General features: G+C 43.2%; 1 protein-coding gene across 3 annotated transcripts in view; it reads left to right on the forward strand.

Annotated features, from left to right (window-relative positions):
* clstn2a (calsyntenin 2a) overlaps window positions 1-19678 on the forward strand; it is a 395978-nt gene that overhangs the window by 318832 nt on the left and 57468 nt on the right. For all 3 annotated transcript variants that reach the window (XM_067995446.1, XM_067995448.1, XM_067995447.1), the window contains 2 exons: window positions 2479-2736; window positions 4288-4409. In XM_067995446.1, the coding sequence (XP_067851547.1) occupies window positions 2479-2736; window positions 4288-4409 (380 nt within the window). The remainder of the gene's footprint in view (window positions 1-2478; window positions 2737-4287; window positions 4410-19678) is intronic.

The raw sequence follows: 19678 nt of genomic DNA on the forward strand, positions 1-19678 counted from the left end.
GTAGCTGTGAGGACTGGCCTGTCTGGTGAGCCAGGCTACATGGCACCAATTTGTGCCAGTCGTTGTGAACCTGCAGTCACACATGGTACACTATCAGCATGATCTGTAGAAATTCCCACGCAACTCCCCTGTCTGCCAGAGGAACGAGGCTTCTACATTGAGCAGCCTCCCACCTCGCCTTTACTCTGAAAACCCTCCATGCCAGTCCAACAAGGCAATTGAGTTGATGGTCCCTTCAAATATGTGAACTCTTGAACGGGCACTGCAAGGTCATGTGGGGTGCTGTAGCCGTTTCTCTGAGACTGAATTTGACAAATTCACAGCACTAACTATTTTACATAATTTGAGCTGCAAGGTTGGTTTAATGAGGGCACATTTCATTCAATGAGAACAGGTGAGGGGGACGCCATTGGAATTGACGTCACCAGCGGAGCCGTGGCTTTTTAGCATGCGCTGAGAGTGATGTCATCGAGTGGCCCGGCACATGTACAGAATGATGACGTCACGGATCGTTTGAGAACCGGAAGTACTCACACTGTCACTAATCAATCCGTCAAACTAAACACTCTGGGAGAAAGCTGCTGTGACTGTTGGGGCATTGTGTGAGTCATGGTTTTCAGGTTTATTGGGTAGAAAGTGAGGGGGGTGGGTGCGGTGATCTTTTACATTACAAAGTGAATAGTGACATTGCGTCCAATGACGTCACTTGCCGCACATGTGCCGGGCTTTCCGAGAAATCAGCTCGCTGCCGTTCATGGTCAAGGGCGTGATCCAGGTCTAATGATGGTTGTGGGGAGGGGGAGAATGTGATCCATCTCCCCGTCTGGAGTACGGTCTCCCTCTTTCCGCTCCCCCGCCCTTCGACCTGGTTCACGTTCTCCCTCCCCCTCCCGCTCTATCCATGCTCTGCTCCTCCCGGGCTCCTGCTTCCCCGCTCCTCCGTACTCTGCTTAATCCATGCTATTGTTCCCCCCCCTCATCCCTCCCACCGCCTGCCCTGCTGCTCCTCCTCTACCCCCCCTCCCCCCCAAGTGCTCTGTTCCCAACGCGTTCATGCTTCCTCCACATGACCCCCCCTGCCCCAGTGCACTGTTCCCTCCGGGCTCCAGCTTCCCCTGCCCCACCTTAGGTGAACTGCTCCCCCCCAGGCTCTGTTTTCCCGCACCCTGTGCTCTGCTTCCCCCACCCCGTTCTCTGCTCCCTCCGGGCTCCAGCTTCCCCCACCCCGTTCTCTGCTCCCTCCGGGCTCCTGCTTCCCCCACCCCGTGCTCTGCTCCCTCCGGGCTCCTGCTTCCCCCACCCCGTGCTCTGCTCCCTCCGGGCTCCTGCTTCCCCCACCCCGTTCTCTGCTCCCCCTGTGCTCTGCTTCCCCCACCCCGTGCTCTGCTCCCTCCGGGCTACTGCTTCCCCCACCCCGTGCTCTGCTCCCTCCGGGCTCCTGCTTCCCCCACCCCTTGCTTTGCTCCCCCTGTGCTCTGCTTCCCCCACCCCGTGCTCTGCTCCCTCCGGGCTCCTGCTTCCCCCACCCTGTTCTCTGCTCCCTCCGGGCTCCTGCTTCCCCCACCCCGTTCTCTGCTCCCCCCGGGCTCCTGCTTCCCCCACCCCGTTCTCTGCCCCCTCCGGGCTCCTGCTTCCCCCACCCCGTGCTCTGCTCCCTCCGGGCTACTGCTTCCCCCACCCCGTGCTCTGCTCCCTCCGGGCTCCTGCTTCCCCCACCCCGTTCTCTGCTCCCTCCGGGCTCCTGCTTCCCCCACCCCGTGCTCTGCTCCCTCCGGGCTCCTGCTTCCCCCACCCTGTTCTCTGCTCCCTCCGGGCTCCTGCTTCCCCCACCCCGTTCTCTGCTCCCTCCGGGCTCCTGCTTCCCCCACCCCGTTCTCTGCTCCCTCCGGGCTCCTGCTTCCCCCACCCCGTTCTCTGCTCCCTCCGGGCTCCTGCTTCCCCCACCCCGTGCTCTGCTCCCTCCGGGCTCCTGCTTCCCCCACCCCGTGCTCTGCTCCCTCCGGGCTCCTGCTTCCCCCACCCTGTTCTCTGCTCCCTCCGGGCTCCTGCTTCCCCCACCCCGTGCTCTGCTCCCTCCGGGCTCCTGCTTCCCCCACCCCGTTCTCTGCTCCCTCCGGGCTCCTGCTTCCCCCACCCTGTGCTCAGTTCCCTCATTCTGCATCGTTTCAATAGTGCATGCAGACTTTTCACATCAGAAACACAGACAAGCCGTACAAATATGGTACAAAAACATGGTAAATAACTAATAATTTTCTGAACTGAAAGATTTGTTCTGTGCACTAATGTGCTGTTGCAATTACATAATTATGTGTCATATATTATTTTATGTTCATTAATCTACCAGCTGGGTCCTGCACTTTTCTAAAATCTCAGTCATTTAACTTAGCCATGCTTGAACTTCTTGAAAGTAAACTCATCAACTTCAAATAGGCTTCTGAATTTTTAAAATCCCTTTTCTTAATTTTATTCAATCTCCAGGCGCCTCTTCAGAGAGCGTTGACTTGCTCCCAGCACCCTATGGTTTATCAAACTGGACCTCTAGTCTCCTGATGGACAACGGGCATGACAGTGACTTGATCTTCAAGTTTGATGGCAAGCATGCTGCAAAGATTCCAGATGGGGTGATGTCCAAAAATCTCTCTGATCACTTTACCATCACAACGTGGATGAGGCACGGACCCAGTCCCGGGCTGAGGGCAGAAAAGGAAACCATTCTCTGCAATTCTGATAAAACAGGTGCATTGTATGATTCAAGCAATTTGTGTAGCCAGCTGTTGGATGAATCGTCTAGATTGTGTAAACCATTGTTAATCTTCATTTATAGAGACAACTGGAGGTCAGATTCAACCTGAATTTTCCTGAAATCTCTTCCTCTGCCAATATAAACTGCCTGAATTTTGTGTTCTGAATCTGTATTGCAGTAACCCAGCCCGATTTTAGGGATCAGTTCTGTGCTAGTACTGACTCAGATACTTATGGAGGAATGCAAGATTAAGCTGCTACTTTCTATAGATTAAAATAGAAACCATAAATGCTGGAAATCTAAAACAAAAACATAAAATGCTGTAAATACACAGCAGGTCAGTCAGCATCTGAAAGAGAACAATAGGTTAATGCTTCTGGTGGGACTCTATATCAGAACTGTTGAATAAACTGCTAGTAGACTCAAAATCCAATCTTTCCCATAACATTCCTGTCACTCATATCTGCTGCATGTCTCTTCCCCTCCATACCACCAGTACATAATCGCCACCGTCTCCTCTTGACACTTTCCCGTTTTTGTTTCTTTTTAAAAGAAGTGTATCTTGGGCGCACAGGCTTATTGCATGTGTGCACAATGTGTGCAGACTAAATATATCCTTAAGCTATTGCAAAGCTTCAGACTGTGAAAGGAATGTTTGTTGGTAGCCACCATAGTGTTTACAGTTTATCTTCTCGTAAAGTGGACAGCTCAATGGCACAGTTCTGTTGAAATGTTTGCAACTCAGTAGCTAACGGTGATTAGATACACCGAAGATGAGTTTATATGTAGCAGCTGTTGTTATGTTGTGCGTTTAATGCAAATAACTGCTGATGGTGACGTTAAAAAATGCAGACTACATTATCATATGTATAATCTTGACAGCTCTAAGCCCAAAGAAAAGGTACAACTGAAAGATATCTCCACTAAATGTTAATCTTTTTAATCTTTTCCAATTTTCTTATCAACCTGTTGACCCATAATTGTATTTAATAAGCTGGGAACATTTTCATTTCCTAAACTTAACTGCCTTGTCATCTATAATAACCCAAACAAACCAGGAATTTTGCACAATTCAAGATATAGTTATCTGGTTCATTTTGTGTTTATTTTTATTGATCATTACGTTGTTTTAAACAATCCAAAACCATATACTTTCCCAAATGTAATGCATTCTGATAAAATCTTCTGTTTCCCCCATGTCCTTCAGATAAGGAAAGGTTTGCTCTCAAATCTGATCCAGTAGGTAGGGAGGAGGCTCATGTGGAGCATAAACACCGGCTTGGACCTGTTGGGCCGAATGGCCTGTTTCTGTGCTGTGCATTCTATGTAATTCTATGATATGGTAAAACAGTTTCCCCATTTATCGTAGTTGATTCTATACCAGCTACAGAACTGCCCCCAGCAGGTGCTCATGGTTTTTTTGATCAAGACATCCTAAAGAATCTTCTAGTAATGGTGGCAATCTCTATTGGTCACTATAAGATGGTGGATGATAACTTGAACACTGCAGGATTCCTGTTGACTAATTTCATTTTTTCCTTTAGAGATGAATCGTCATCATTACGCACTGTATGTCCACAACTGTCGGCTAGTGTTCTTGCTCCGTAGAGATTTCGACCAAGTTGACACTTTTCATCCAGCTGAATTCCATTGGAAACTGGAGCAGGTGAGCTATGCATTGGGTCATTAATATTTGAGGCCAGAACAAGATGTACAGGATGAATCTAACAGAAAAAAATATTTTGATGAAAGAAGACTTTGAACTGGTGAAAAATAGACTGATTCGCTGATTGATGTCATCATGCGTATGGAGTGTTGAAGCAGCATCAATTCAGTACAGTCTTGTCAGAGAGGTGTGTGTGTGTGTGTGTCCTTTATACCTGCAAGTTAAACACACAATCCCGATAACCCCAATGGAATGTCCAGGCTGGTGCACTTATCCACTCAGCCATTATGCAGATCAGGAGATGATGGTTTCAACTTGTATTCTGAGGTGGTTCAGCACAGATCAGCAATTTGACCTTAGGCTGTCGAGGCCTACAACACTAGATAGTGCACTTACACTCTGAGCTGTCAAGGAAACTTACCTTCTTGTTTTTAAGCAATAATTTTTATATATTGTTTCCCTTACTTTTGCTCTAACACTGTGCACCATTCCCCAGCTAAAAGGACCACCAGGTGACCTTTTCCCAGGTGGCTGCTTATACTGCTCATGATTTGAAAGCTCCAAGGTGCTTCAGAGACCCTGGAGTGAGTCATCCTTCGCTTATCCTTCTCTCCATATGATTGAACGGCATGTGGTCTGTCCACTGCCAACCACCTTGTGATATAAGCACTGAGATCATAAACTCAATGTGTGGATAATCATAAATGTGTGCCTATTCCATCACATTTTCTGACACTATGCTGATATTCAGCATCTACACCATTGTGCTGTCTCTTTTTAAATTGTATAATTGTCATAGAGTCATAGAATCTTACAGCACAAAAGGAGGCTATTCGGCCCGTTGTGCCTGTGCTGGCTCTTTGAAAAAGCTGTCCAATTTAGTCCCACCGCCCACCCCCCAGCTTTTTCCCCATAACCCTGCAAATTAGTCCTCTTTAAGTACATATCCAATTGCCTTTTGAAAGTTCCTATGGAATCTGATTCCACCGGCCTTTTAGGTAGTCCATTCCAGATCTTAACAACCCTCTGTGTGAAAAAATTTCTACTCATTTCCTTCTAGCCCGTTTGCGAATTATTTTAAATCTATGACTTCTGCTTTCTGCCAGAGGAAACAGTTTCTCCCTATTTGCTGTATCAAAATTCCTCATAATTTTGAATACCTCTATTAAATCTCCCCTTAACCTTCTCTGCTGTAAGGAGAACAATCCCAACTTCTCCAAACTCTCTACATAACTGAAGTCCCTCATCCCTGATATCATCCTGGTAAACCTCCTCTGTACCCTCTCCAAAGCTTTGACATTCTTCCTAAAGTGTGATACCCAGAATTGTACACAATACTCCAGCTGAGGCCAACCAGAGATTTGTAAAGGTTTAGCATGACTTCCTTGTTTTTGTATTCAATGCCCCTATTTACAAAGCCAAGTATCTCATACACTTTCTTAACCACTTTAACAACTTGCTCTGCCACCTTCAAAGATTTATGAACATGCATCCCCAGGTCCCTCTGCTCTTACACCCCCCTCAAAATAGTATTGTTTAGATTATACTGTTTCTCCCTGTTGTTCCTCCTAAAGTGCATCACTTCACACTTATCTGCATTAAACTGCATCTGCCATGTGTCTGCCCATTTCACCAGTCTTTCTATGTCCTCTTGAACTCTGCTATTATCCTGCTCACTATTTACTATATTGCCAAGTTTTGTATCATCCGCAAACTTCAAAATTGTACTCCCTATGCCCAAGTTCAGGTCATTTACATAACCGCACAGCGAAGAAGGAACCCACTCGGCCCATCGTGCCTGTGCCGGCTCTTTGAAAGTGCTATCCAATTAGACCCATCCCCTATTCTTTCCCCAGAGCCCTGCAAATTTTTCCTTTTCAAGTATACATCCAATTCCCTTTAGAAAGATGCCACAATATTATTCTGTTAACAATTATTTCATAGGTCACTGATAAGAATATTCAAAGTATGTAGATAGAAGTGTTTTAAATAAGTGGTAAGAAGAAGCAAACAGGAAGACAAGAATATAAAATAATATTTTATGGCAGTTTTTACTTGAATCCGCTGCTTAACACCATTTTGTCAACGACTGAAATAACTGCTTCATGTGCTTGTTTTGTGACTTAATTTTTTCCATTTCAGGATTTGCTATTGCCTCAGGCTGGATTTGGCACTGAGAAATACTAGGAACAGAATTGTTACTTTAAATTCATGAGCTTTTACATAAATCTAAGATCATTATTTTGATATGACTTAAAGCATTTCATTTAATGGCCACTAACTTCATATTTATGCATCAGGAGTTGAAATCTGTTTCTGCTGCATCTATTTATTGGAGGTTTCGGAAAGCACTGTTGTGTATAAAACATTACGGGAGCGATTTTCATTTCGCGCTAACATTGGGCGGGTGATGGATGAAACAATCTAATTGCCTGCCCAATGTTACTGGCGGGAGGACCAATCAATTTTGGTGATCAAGCTTTCATTTAAATAAAATCGTCGAGCTAAGCTAGTGCTGATTCGGGGTGGGGGGAGGAGGAGGAGCAGGAAATCTAGCGGTTCCTCCACGGAGCTGAACCAGCAGGGAGACCATAAGGAAAGGGGCAGGCGATAGCGATGGGGCCGCGGAATTGACTGGTAGCAGGCAGAACGATATTTGTGGAGCATTCATGCTCCTCTTGACCCCACAAAAGTCGATTTTTTGTTTAAACAACATGCCATTGTGTTTTCGAATCGGTCTTCAGTGGTGTCTTTAAGGGAACGTTGAGCGGGACTTGCAAAGCGTGAATTCTGTCTGGTGGAAGCCCAAAATTGCACCGGGGTCCTAAATAAGTCATAGGACTCCAATTTAATATAAGTGTGAGGCTCCCGCCTGTTTCCGGCAGGTGCACTGGCCACCTAAATCGAGGCCCGCTTGACAATCACAAGTAGGCGGACTTCAGATGGACACTTGATAATAAAATATTTTTTTCAACTTTTGTCTCGCTACTAACCCATTCCCTCTGGAAAAGCAGGGTGACATTGAGATCAAAATCATCCCCACTTCTCATTATTTGGTTCTGTAACTCTGAGCCAAGAATTCTGTCTTTGAACCCTATGTCACATTTAGACGATACAGAACCTTATCAGGTACAAGCAGTTCTGTTTGTTTTGGCTCCTGATATCCTGTAGTCTGCCCTATTTATGCTGTGGGGTAGGTTTCAGAGCACCAGGGGCAATATGAAAATAATTGCACGTTTACAATTATTACTTCAATTTTCTGGCCGGCAACTGCCAAGCCATTTCCATTTTCTGACACTGTGGCTCTGGTGTCATTGGAAGGGGAAGGGGGAAACAAGTTCCCAGAGGCAATAGCACTAACTCATTTACCTTGCAGCAGAAGTCAGGATTACTGCCAGCAGCAGCGCTGTAGATTGAATGCAACAGTAGTTGGATCATGGTATTGAGCGCAGAGACAGAATTGGACACAGCTGCAATGCTCCCCACAGTTGAATATCCTGCTGACACTCGCTTGTCCAGGCTCACACATGAAGAATGGTCACTTGGGTAAGGTACCAGAGAGCCATTGGCAATCATGGAGCATTTGTCTTACTATCTCAGGAGAGTAGGAAAAGAAATTGTTGGTCCCAGGAAGAGATGATGCTTTTAATTCAGTTTAATACTATATTGATACTGTTTCTTGCTTTGGCAAAGTGAGTGTGATTTGGTAGTCAATTTGTTTCTATCGTAGATTACCTTGATGCGAAATGGTTTGCGGGAACTGGTGATCCCTGGTAATTAATTGAGCGTTGATTCACAGATTATGGCTAGAAGTGACATGTAATATGCATATGGATTCTGTTAGAGCGTATTCTAAATGCACGCACAGCCTCTGATAGAATAATGAAAATGAGACTTGTCGTTTGCGTGTAATAGTAATTATCAGATTTCTAAATTGTAAGCTGCATTTCTCCTCTTGAGAAGAGTCCTGCCATCCAACATACCTATTAGCTATAAGATGGGACACAGCCATCTGCACAACAGCTGTCAAGCTGTGTGCTTCTATAGGACTGGACTGACCTCAGTCAGCTTTTCCTCTCTCTCTCTGCCATAATGAGATTGAGCACTTGGTTACTGTGAAACACTCCATCTATTGGCTGGGTGAGAGTTATGAAAGCTTACCTCTCCAGGACAACAGAGACTGAATGGCAGTCATCAGAGTCTTAGCCAGACCCCATGGTTTATAGAAAACAGCACTACGTTCTGAAAATTAAAAAAAACTTAGTTTAAAAAGGATTAAATTTTGTAATGAAATTTTCATATAAAATATTCTTAGAGGATTGTAATTTAATGTTTGCACTGCATCCAAATTCAATACAGGACTTAAATTATATTTATTGTGGCCTATAAATAGAGATGTGTGACATCCCATGTGTAACATTTCCCTTTTGATCAGTAATAGCCAACATCACAGTGTTTGCTGTTTTGAAGTAAACAGGTACTTCATGCAAAACCACATTTGCTTATGAGCAATTCAGATTCATTCTTCAGCTCCCAAATAACTCAATCTGTCAAAACTTCAACGTAATTAACTGCAAAAGGTAATAATCAGTGCAACGTGTGAAGGCTGTTGAAGCATTTGCATCTAAAATTGCTGACTCTATTCCAGGTCATTCTTCTAAAATTGTTTCCTTTTTTAATCTTGCAGTTGGAATATTTTTCCAAATTTTGTTTTGCGTGTTTGATGCTTTTTTAAAAAAAATTCTCCCTTTAAATGTTGTTTCGTACTGTATAATTTTGTTGGATGAAGGCGCCAGCAATGATTAATTATTCAAATCTCTGATAATTGCTGGATTAACACAGCAGTGGTGTAAAAAGCAGAATCCCAACGGTGATGTCGTGTGATTTTTGCAGGACAGTAAATGAATCAAACTCAGGCAGTCTTAAACTGAGCCCCCACTGGAATTAGATCCAGAGCACAAAACTGCCTTGAATCCAGGACGTAATTAGTCAGGTGCAGCTCAGAGGACTCAGATGGTGAGATTAAAATCACAGAGCTGGTGCAGAAGGCAAGCTTTACACAGTTAAATGGATGAACTGCTCTGTCTGAGCCATATTGGATAATGCGGAATTGTGACTCCTGAATAGCTGATCTAAAAAACACTAGGACTGTAATACCAATAAAAGGTGTACATAAATAACATCATAAAAGGATTAATATAAACACAGCATAAAAAAAAATTGAATCTGCTGAAATCTATAAATAGCAATTTTTAAACAGAACTCCAGGTTTGTATCAATGTAGAAACCTGGAAATATTAAATACAATGAAGATAATTGCTGGCTAGAGTTGATGCCGATAAAGAGGTACCTTCATCTCTCCATCTCTCTCTCTCTTTCTCTGAGTAGGCTTTGTCATTTAATGATTGTGTAAATGAGACATCAAAGCAAACTAACTATAGAGAGATCTGCATAAATAATACTGAGAGTAATTAATTGATGGCTTCAATTTACTGCAGTTTTCAGAGATATACCTCTGAAAATGGAAACATTTACTTTGGTGCACTGAAGTTAATTTGATTTAACACAGGATGAAAGTTATTATATCTGGAGGAAGATTTTGTGTAGGTACATAATGCGTAGAGTATCCATGTAGACATTTTAACAATAAAATATCTTCAGCAAAAAGAAAAAATGGAACATGGGCTTTGTGCTAGAGAACTAGCCTGGTGACATGGTGATAATGCAGCTGTCTAGTGAACTGCCTGTATAATGGCAGTGCAGTTTTGCACTTAAATTGGAATTCTACATGAAAAGAGCATAGAAAAAAACTCTATCTAAATTAAGTAAAAAAGTAGTAATGTGATTAATTTGATAGAAGAGTTGTAAAGAGAATGCATGTTTATTACACATCAACAGCATTATTTCACCATTAATGCAAGCTTTACTGCTTGGTATAGTTCGGGCAAAGCTTGCAATATACATTAAAATACATTCTCATATGTTGTATAGAATATCTTTAATCTCTGATCCATTATATCAGCACAAGAGTATAGGCGAGTGCTTTAATCATTTCAGTACTGGAGGCTGTTTATGTCAACAACTTTTCATGTGGATTTAATTTAATGTATAAACGAATATTTTACAGAAAGACAGTCTTTTCCAGGTAAAGCAAATAATTTCTGATGGTTCACTTTCCATGTGAAATGGTTTTGCATTGTTTGTTAGTCATACTGGACTTACAGAACCTACAGTGTGGTATTAAAAATGCTAATGTAAGCAACAACAACAACTTGCATTTATATAGCACCTTTAACGTAGCAAAACGTCCCAAGGCGCTTCACAGGAGCGTTATCAAACAAATTTTGACACTGAGCCACATAAGGCGATATTAGGACAGAAAGAGATAAGTTTTAAGGAGTGTCTTAAAGGAGAAAAGAGAGGTAGAGGGTCAGAGCGGTTTAGGGAGGAAATTCCAGAGCTTGGAGCCTAGGCAGCTGAAGGCCCAGCCATCAATGATGGAGCAATGAAAATCGGGGATGTGCAAGAAGCCAGAATTGGAGGAGCGCAGAAATCTCGGCGGGTTGTAAGGCTGGAGGAGGTTACAGCGATAAGGAGGGACAAAGTCATGGAGGGATTTGAAAACAAGGGATGAGAATTTTAAAATCCAAGCATTGCATGGAACGGGAGCCAAGGTAGGTCAGCAAGCACAGGGGTGATGGGTGAACGGGACTTGGTGTGAGTTGGAAAAGGACAGCAGAGTTTTGGATGAGCTGAAGTTTACAGAGGGTGCAAGGTGGGAGGCCGGTCAGGAGAGCATTGGAATAGTCAACTATAGAGGTAACAAAGGCATGGATGAGCTGAGGCAGAGGTGGAGACAGGCGATGTTATGAAGGTGGAAGTAGGCGGTCTTGGTGATGGAGAGGATATGGGGTCGGAAGCTCATCTCAGGATCAAATAGCACACCAAGGTTGCAAACAGTTCAGCCTCAGACAGTGGCCAGGGAGAGTGATGAAGTCAGTGTCTAGGGAATGGAGTTTGTGGCGGGGACCGAAGACAATGGCTTCGGTCTTCCCAATGTTTAATTGGAGGAAATTTCTGCTCATCCAATACTGGATGTCGGACTTGCAGCGTGACATATCAGAGGCAGTGGTGGTGATGTAGAGCTGGGTGTCGTCAGCGACAATATTGTGCTGTTCCCATATGCTGTGTTACAGAATGGTAAGCCCTGGATCTGTAAGTTCCTTATTTCAGATGTGTCATCACACACATACCAGGCATTCTCCCCCCCCCAACCCCCAACAGGAGGTGAGATTGGGTGTTAGCCAGGCAATGTCCATTTTAGCAGCTGGTTACAGAGGCTTGGGGAAATATTGGCTCTCGGTTTAGTGCACAGACTGGAAGATAGCCAGAAGGACATAAAAAATACAATTTAGAAAAGAAGTGGGAAATGCAGTTTTCATTTTGATCCTTTACTGCAACAATAACAAAGAAGTACTGCCAGACATGATCTCTGGCACAGTAAATTCAGCACATCACCTTCTTGCTTACTGCTCTCTGTACAGACACGGTAAAGGGTCTTTATCACGGCAGTAATGGGCTTTTAATAAATGCAAAACATGGTAAGTGATAGTTTTATGCAGTGATAAAGTGCTTGGCAGACTGTCAGTCTTATAGTATTGAATGTAACTAATTCAAATCAACGACTGGATAGGAACCAAAACAGTATCCCAATGTCTCAAGAAACTCACTTAAAGCTTCCCCAATTACTTGGGGTAAACACATCAAGCAATGTGGTCCTGAGCTGTCTAGGTTCCAGGTTCAATCCCTGTTCTGTACCAAGTTAGCTGATCTTAATCGGGACAGCAATAGAGGGGCTACAACTGGCATCACCATCCAACCACCAGGAAAGGGAAAAAAATGTTCAGGATTCCCACTTCTGATCGCTATTCAGACTCTGCCTGTGATGCTTCTATAGTTGAATTTCTGGATGCCACTCAGCCTATTCTGTGCTCAATGGCTACTTGATAAGATACCAGAGGACTGCTGGAACCTGTATAACTGCACCCCATCATGAGTCAGCATCTTGAGAAAAGTGGAAAGTAGTTTCAAATTTAAGCAAATCTCTTGGTTCCTTACCAAACGGGCATTGTTTGCGTGTAACATTTCAAGCTTCAGTGTGTTAAATTATTTAAACACACTTCGAATTGTGAAGTGTTTTCATACAACATTAATATTGCATTTTACTGTTTGAGATATCAGAAATGATTGAGTGAGGGCTCTGCTTATTGGTGTTAACGTCCCAAAGAATGAACCTTTGTTATTGAACACAGTTAATTGTCAGTTAAACACCTAACCACACATTAACATATACTAATGCACTGCTAATTTTTAGGGCAACAGAAATCTGTGGATTCTTTTTCTATTAACTGAGTAGGAACCAGTAGAGTAACTTACATATTATTAAGCACAGGAACTCTATAAATGTGCATTGATCATTAAATGAGAAGGAAAGCCTAGGGGAAGTGCTTTCCCATACAAGAAAAGTCATAGCTTTGATTTTATTAAGTCATTTTTCCTTCCATAGAGATCTGCTATTTCAGATCTCTGCTTGCAGCTGGAACCTCTCTGACAACATGGGTTACAGGGGCAGTCCTCATGCATCCCAGAATGGTTCCATTGACCTTTTCAGAAATTGGTGATGTGGCTCATTTTGGATGCTGATCTACTCGTACCCGAGCTTGGGAAAGTTATTACTGGCTGGAGGGCTGTCTGCTGTTATGTATGTAGCTACATTTTCAGGTGCTATATTTAAATGCGCTATATTTGAGTGCTGCTTGCACTCTGTGGTAAGGAAGAGGACAACTATCGATGAATCATTCCAGAGCATCACTGTGCACAGGGATTTGATTGTGTAAGTATTTTTATCTTGTTTCAATGGGCCAAATTTGTGGCCATTATAAGTAGGCCAAATGAGTTTCATAGTCATTTTATGAGGGAAACATAATTCACTGATTGACCATTCTGTGAGTCGGACACAGTTAAACAATCATTTTGACTAAAGTTCAGAAAGTGCACAAATTAATACCTTTCTTTGGAGAACAATAATTTCCATGACCATATGTTAAGGAGTTGGAAGATAGGGAATCATACAGAAGTAACAAAAATTTGGGAAGATTAGCAAAATCTATGGATTCCACATCTGTATTTGGCTGCAAAGTAGCCTCTGGAGTGCAGGTTAATGTTGGATGCATATGTCACATTTCAGAATACACCCTTCCAGTGACAGTGAGGGAAAAGCATGCAACACATAATCACAGGCTACACGTGATACAGAAACTATTCGTAAACTAGAGTGTCCTTCATCTCCCTAGGCTTTCTTGGACTGGATGCTAGTTTGCAATTATATTTAGTTATAAAATAAAACATTTTCACCCTGATCAGATCTGATACAAAAGAGAGATATGTAACATCCCTCGCCATTCAGTATCATCCAATAAGGATATTGCTATTTGACCAAACACTATTGATCCCTTCTTCCCCAAGAATGTCAGACCAGACAATAATTAATGGTGTCATATAGGAAGGTAGCAATTTTATGTTTCTATCTCTCAGAAGGATTTCTGTTCACAACTACCTCACTAGCTCAAGATAGATAAGTATTCTGAAATTAATGCTAATGCACAAAGACTTAACTCATAAAAATGGCTTATTAATCCCCATTTCAGTTTGTGCTGGAAAATTGTAGAATTACCAAATAACTAACAAGTGCTTTAACTGTAGTGACACTGATATCTCATTTTTGTCATGTAGATTAAAGTTAATTATTTCAAAACAAGATGTATGACAAATTTCAGGTCTGCCTTAGATATTGTCTCGAATACAGTGGTGCTGGTCACTCCTGCAAGTGGTCTGAGTGTCATGCATTCAGGAGTGTGACCATACTGTCCAATATTTAATTTTACAATAGCGTAACCCGGAGGTGTAACAGTAAACCCCCTTGTGACCTGAACTGGACATTCTGTTTTTCGCACATGTCCTCAAGTGTACTTGTCCATTCTTTTTTCATTAAATTTCCAATTGGATGCCCTTCCTAGGGATAATGTATAAAATGTTTTTTATTGTTGGTAAACTTTACAAACTGTCATGTATTCATGCACTCTAAGTATCATGATTTAATAATGTTGGACCGATTTGAAACCTAAAAAGTAAAGATTGGGTTTTAGAATTCAGTCGTGTCATGGTTATGGCACTCGATTAGCGCACCAGAGGTATGAGTCAACTCCCACCATAGCAAGTTGTGAAATTCAATTTAATAAGTCTGCTAATTTGACCATGAGATCCTAACTGGTTCACTATTGTCCATCAGTGAAGGTAATGTGTCACCCTTATGCGGTTTGGCCTACACATGGCTCCAGTCCAATATTGCAAAGTTGACTCTTAATGCCCTCTGAGTTGTAAAAATACTCAGTTGTATAAACAACCATGAAGAGCCACTGCCACCTCCCCAGGGCATCGCAGAATAAATATGGCCTTGTAAGCATTGCCCACATCTTGAGCACAAATTGAAAAAAGAACAGCCGGGGTCACTCAAAACCCGAAGTGAACTTGGGTGCCATTGTCTCTTAGTTCACTTGTTGAAGTCTAAATGCATCCATAATGATTTGTTGCTATTTGGAAACTTGTGCTAACTTCATGAGCTGTTCCCTGATTGTTCTATTAATGATGGAATTGATGATGCAACAAACTCTTATAGGTAAACACAAGAGGTCAGCCTTTTTTTTTCTTTCAGCTATTCAGCAGCATGTGCACATCTCCTGCCAGAGATAGGAATTGTCCAGGCCTCAGACTTCTCCCATTCACAATGTCTTTCTTGCTGTGTGAATGATTGACGGGGAGAGGGGATGATTCCGTTGTGGATGAATCAGATAATGTCAGTCCTTTCCCCTATTGAACAGTTCACTGCAATGTAAAGGTGAAGCATTGAGAATTTACAAAACCTGCCCAAGTAAGGAAAGTCTTTGAGTGATGGCAGCCCTGGGACTTCATGACTGATTTGTTATTGGGATTGGGAGTGAAGTGCTCAAACTGTTGAGCTAACGGGCTCAGCTTTATTATTTTCACCTTGAAACCTCCGAACAGAAAGCTTTATTGACAGTCCTCCAATGGTTTAGTGGGTAAATGCATTGCATGGCATTGGTACTGCACCATATGAACCACAAGGTCCCAGGTTTGATCCCTGGTCTGTTAACCGAGCTCTGTTGGGGCAGCAGTCATAGTGCTATAGTTGGTCTCAGTGCCACTTGGCAAGAGGAGGGAAGAAATTATCTATGGTTCCTTGTCTTGCTTACTATCCAGTGACCTCTGCTGGTATCTGTCTGTGTGTACTTTGGGTAAGACAGGATTAGGCTCCGTTGTGATGCCCTAAACAGTTTAAAGAGTCTGTCCACACTTAGGGGCGTTAAATGCGATAACCCCCGAATCCGGGTGCAGGGATCGCGGGGCGCGATTAGCCCGCACCTGGTCATTTAACTTATTCCAGCGAGCAGCCAGGCTGAACTGCACTGTTGAATGGCTTCTCACCAGCAGGGGGGCCCTGATATCACGTCAGTGGCTCGCACCTCTTAAAGGCAGCCTGCACCTCTTAGTTGCAAAATATAAGATACGGGTCCGCATGGAGTCTGAACGGAGATCAGACATCGTACACGTGAAACACAGATGCAAGTCACGCCCCTATGTTTACAAACTGTTGAGTTATGTTAAAACATTGAATAAAGGTTGCGCACTACTAAATCCCACATCCTCCAATCTGTGCGCTAGACCTCACCAATCTACCGTCCTGAGTTTGTACTGGGCCTGCGAGGAATCATGCACCAAGGTTCTCTGCTGATGCACTAGAGGCCTCATGCAAGAGATGGACAGAAGGAGGGGCATCCAATATCCGCAGGGGAGCAAGAGGCCCTTCAAACATATGCTTCCGAGGCAGTAGGAAACAAAGTCAATGCCAGGCACATAACATCATGAACATGGATGCAATGCAGGGAGAAGTTCAATGCTTTGACACGAGTGGTCAAGATGAGTGAGGTCAACTGTCAAGTGGCATCTCCTATCAACTGCACCACTAGCCACATCCACTGCTCCACACACTACACCCCTCATCATCCACATACCAACAAACTCTTTCAATCAATACTCAACTCTTCCAATCAGATGCTTCCTCTCACCTTCACACATTACCACTGTTGCAAGTCACACACCCACAACTCACAGGTCACACACACTGGCAGCTAGTCAACCATGACAGACACATCTCCCAAACATCCTGCAGGACATTCACCATTCTGCTTTCTTGCAGGAGAAGGTGGCGCATAACAGGAGGCAGCAAGTGACAGTGGCATTTAGCTCCTCGAGCCTGTTCCGCCATTCAGTGAGATCATGGTTGATCTGTGACCTAACTCCATATACCCGCCTTATCCCTTAATACCTTTGGTTAACAAAAGTCTATCAATCTCAGATTTAAAATTAACATTTAAGCTAGCATCATCTGCAGTTTGTAGAAGAGGGTTCCAAACTTCTTCCACCCTTTGCGTGTGGAAGTGTTTCCTAACTTCACTGCTGCAAGTCCTGGCTCTAATTTTTAGGCTTTGACCCCTCGTCCTAGTATTCAAGTATAGGAGACCTCCAAAAACAGGTATAAATGCATCAGCAGCCAGAAGCAATAATCCAGCATCTATCCTGTAAATCCTGCATGGTCCCTTTAAATCTCGCTGGTGGGGGCTCCTCCAGGCCGTCCATGACCTGCTCAGCTGTGAGTGGTTAAAACAGTGTGTTAGCTGGAGCGTTGAGTTCCAAAATCATATCTGTTCCTTTAAATCTGCGTTGCACACTGGTTTAACGCATATTCTCCTTACTTTATGTGGTGCCGACGTTTGTTATCTACGCGTGCACAAACGCCTTTACCAAGATGGCGTCTGGCGCACATCATGCTAGAAGCATACACGCGCATTCTGGAAGCCATTTTGGGACCTTAGGAGGCCGTGTAGCGCCTACAAAATGGGCGCTACATGGCGGAGTTTGTAGCCCTTAATATCTAGGCTCATACAGGAAGCATGGCCTCTTGCAAGCAGACTGCAGATATCAATGGAGCCATACCCAGCAAGAGCTAAATAACTTCAGTAGAGGAAGAAAGAAAAAACAACAAAAAAAGCTATTATTGTAGTTCTTTAGTCACACTTAAAGCTGGAAACACTTTCCTAATAATCACATTCCAAATCAAAGTGGATACATTCTGTTTAAGCAAAGAAAAAAGACATGCATTTATATAGCACCTTTTACGACCTCAGGACGCCCCAAAGCGCTTTATAGCCAATTAAGTACTTTTCTGAAGTATAGTCACTGTTGTAATGTAGGAAACGCAGCAGCCAATTTGTGCACAGCAAGCTCCCACAAACAGCAATGTGATAATGAGCAGATAATCTGTGTTAGTGGTGTTGGTTGAGGGATAAATGTTGGCCAGGACACCGGAGAGAATTCCCCTGCTCTTCAAAATGGTGCCCTGGGATCTTTTACGTTCACCTGAGAGGGCAGAAGGGGCCTCAGTTTAATGTCTCATCCGAAAGACGGCACCTCTGACAGTGCAGCATTCCCTCAATACTGCATTGTAGTATCAGCCTGGATTTTGTGCTCAAGTCCCTGGAGTGAAACTTGAACCCACAATCTTTTGACTCAGAGGCAAGAGTGCTACCCATTGAACCAGAGCTGAGTACTGTTAATAGTTAATTCTTTGGAGAGGCTTTATTCATTAGAAATTATATCTTGAAAAGTAACTAATCTTTCATCCAAATGCCCAAAGGAAAGAGTAAAGATAAAGGCTTTCTTTGTTTTGAATATTTCCATTGTAATTTCCAGCAGCTTTGTGGTCCTGTGAGCCACAACAGTGTCAGGGGTGTTACGTATTAAACATTGAGGCAAATCTCACTGTACCACCTTGTTTGAATCTTGTCTCACTTTGACATTAAACCAGCATTCTGAAAAGAAAATTGAATGTCAGATAATAGCAAACAGAAGGGTTTGTTTCCCTGAGTGACAGACTAATGGAGGAAATAATCAGGGATCGTATCTTTATCATAGAATCATAGAAAGGTTACAGCACAGGAGGCCATTTGGCCCATCGAGTGCGCGCCGGCTGTATATAAGGGCAATCTTTTCTTGGTGACAACATCATTTTCTAAAAGGAATTCATTGTTATTTTTATACGGAAAATTTGTATCCAGTACTATGCAAACAAATCAAGGCCTACCCAAATAGAGGAGCTCCCCGTGGGAGTTGTAAAAGGTGTCGAACTCCTCCTGCAAATATTTAGTTTACTGTTTTTGGAACCATTTAGAGATTTTGGAATCCATTCCCTCCGATGGCCATTTTCCTTAAATTCCAAGAAGTTAATGAATAAAGATATGGGATATAAAAGCATATTCCACTTTAATCAGCAGCATTGAGTATCACCCTAATGAGGTATGGTCGGTCCTGTGCTAGTAGTGCTCTGCTCTTTTACCATTCCCCAGCACTTTCTAGGTCTCCGAGATGGGAGAGCATACTACTCCCCCTTCTATTAAATCATTAACAATATAAACTTCAAACAGAAACAAAGCATCTAAAATTTATGCATAAATGCTTACACAGTTCTGTTTGTCTTTATTTTCCAAGTAAAATTTAAGATTATCTTTTAGTTCAACAAAAAAAATACAATTCAAATAATTTCCTGAAGCATTTGCTTTTTCCTTTGTATACATATTAACAGACAAATTGGAAGGGGGTGGGGTTTAGAACCAGCTGGTCACAATGGTAATCCTTGTTTCTGAACCAATTCACTGCATGAAGTTGGGCTGCCCCAGGCTGTTTGATCTTGCAATAGCACAGCAATTACCTCTTAATGCCCTAGTTTTTCAGGCTCCTTTCGCCCACCTCTTTCTAGGTCTCCACTCATCCTCATTGCCTCCTGCTGCACTGTTAATGTTGCTTTAAGATACTTGCCATTAACCATTCATATTAAATGTTCACAGCTAACCCAGTCTTGTTTCCTTTCACTTAATGCTGGTGGTGCTTTCTTGGGCTCGATGTTACCAGGGCTACGGGTTCGCGGCGGGGGAGCTATTGAGCGCGTGGGTAACACGCCCGGCGAAATCAGTCTGCCCCGCCCGCGATTGCAGCCTAATTGGATCCACTTACCTGGTCTTCCGAGTTCCCCACTGCTGATCTGCGCATGGGCGGACTGCGCATGTGCAGTAAGGTCT

The sequence above is a fragment of the Heptranchias perlo genome, chromosome 13, assembly GCF_035084215.1.
Source record: "Heptranchias perlo isolate sHepPer1 chromosome 13, sHepPer1.hap1, whole genome shotgun sequence".
NCBI classification, from domain to species: domain Eukaryota; kingdom Metazoa; phylum Chordata; class Chondrichthyes; order Hexanchiformes; family Hexanchidae; genus Heptranchias; species Heptranchias perlo.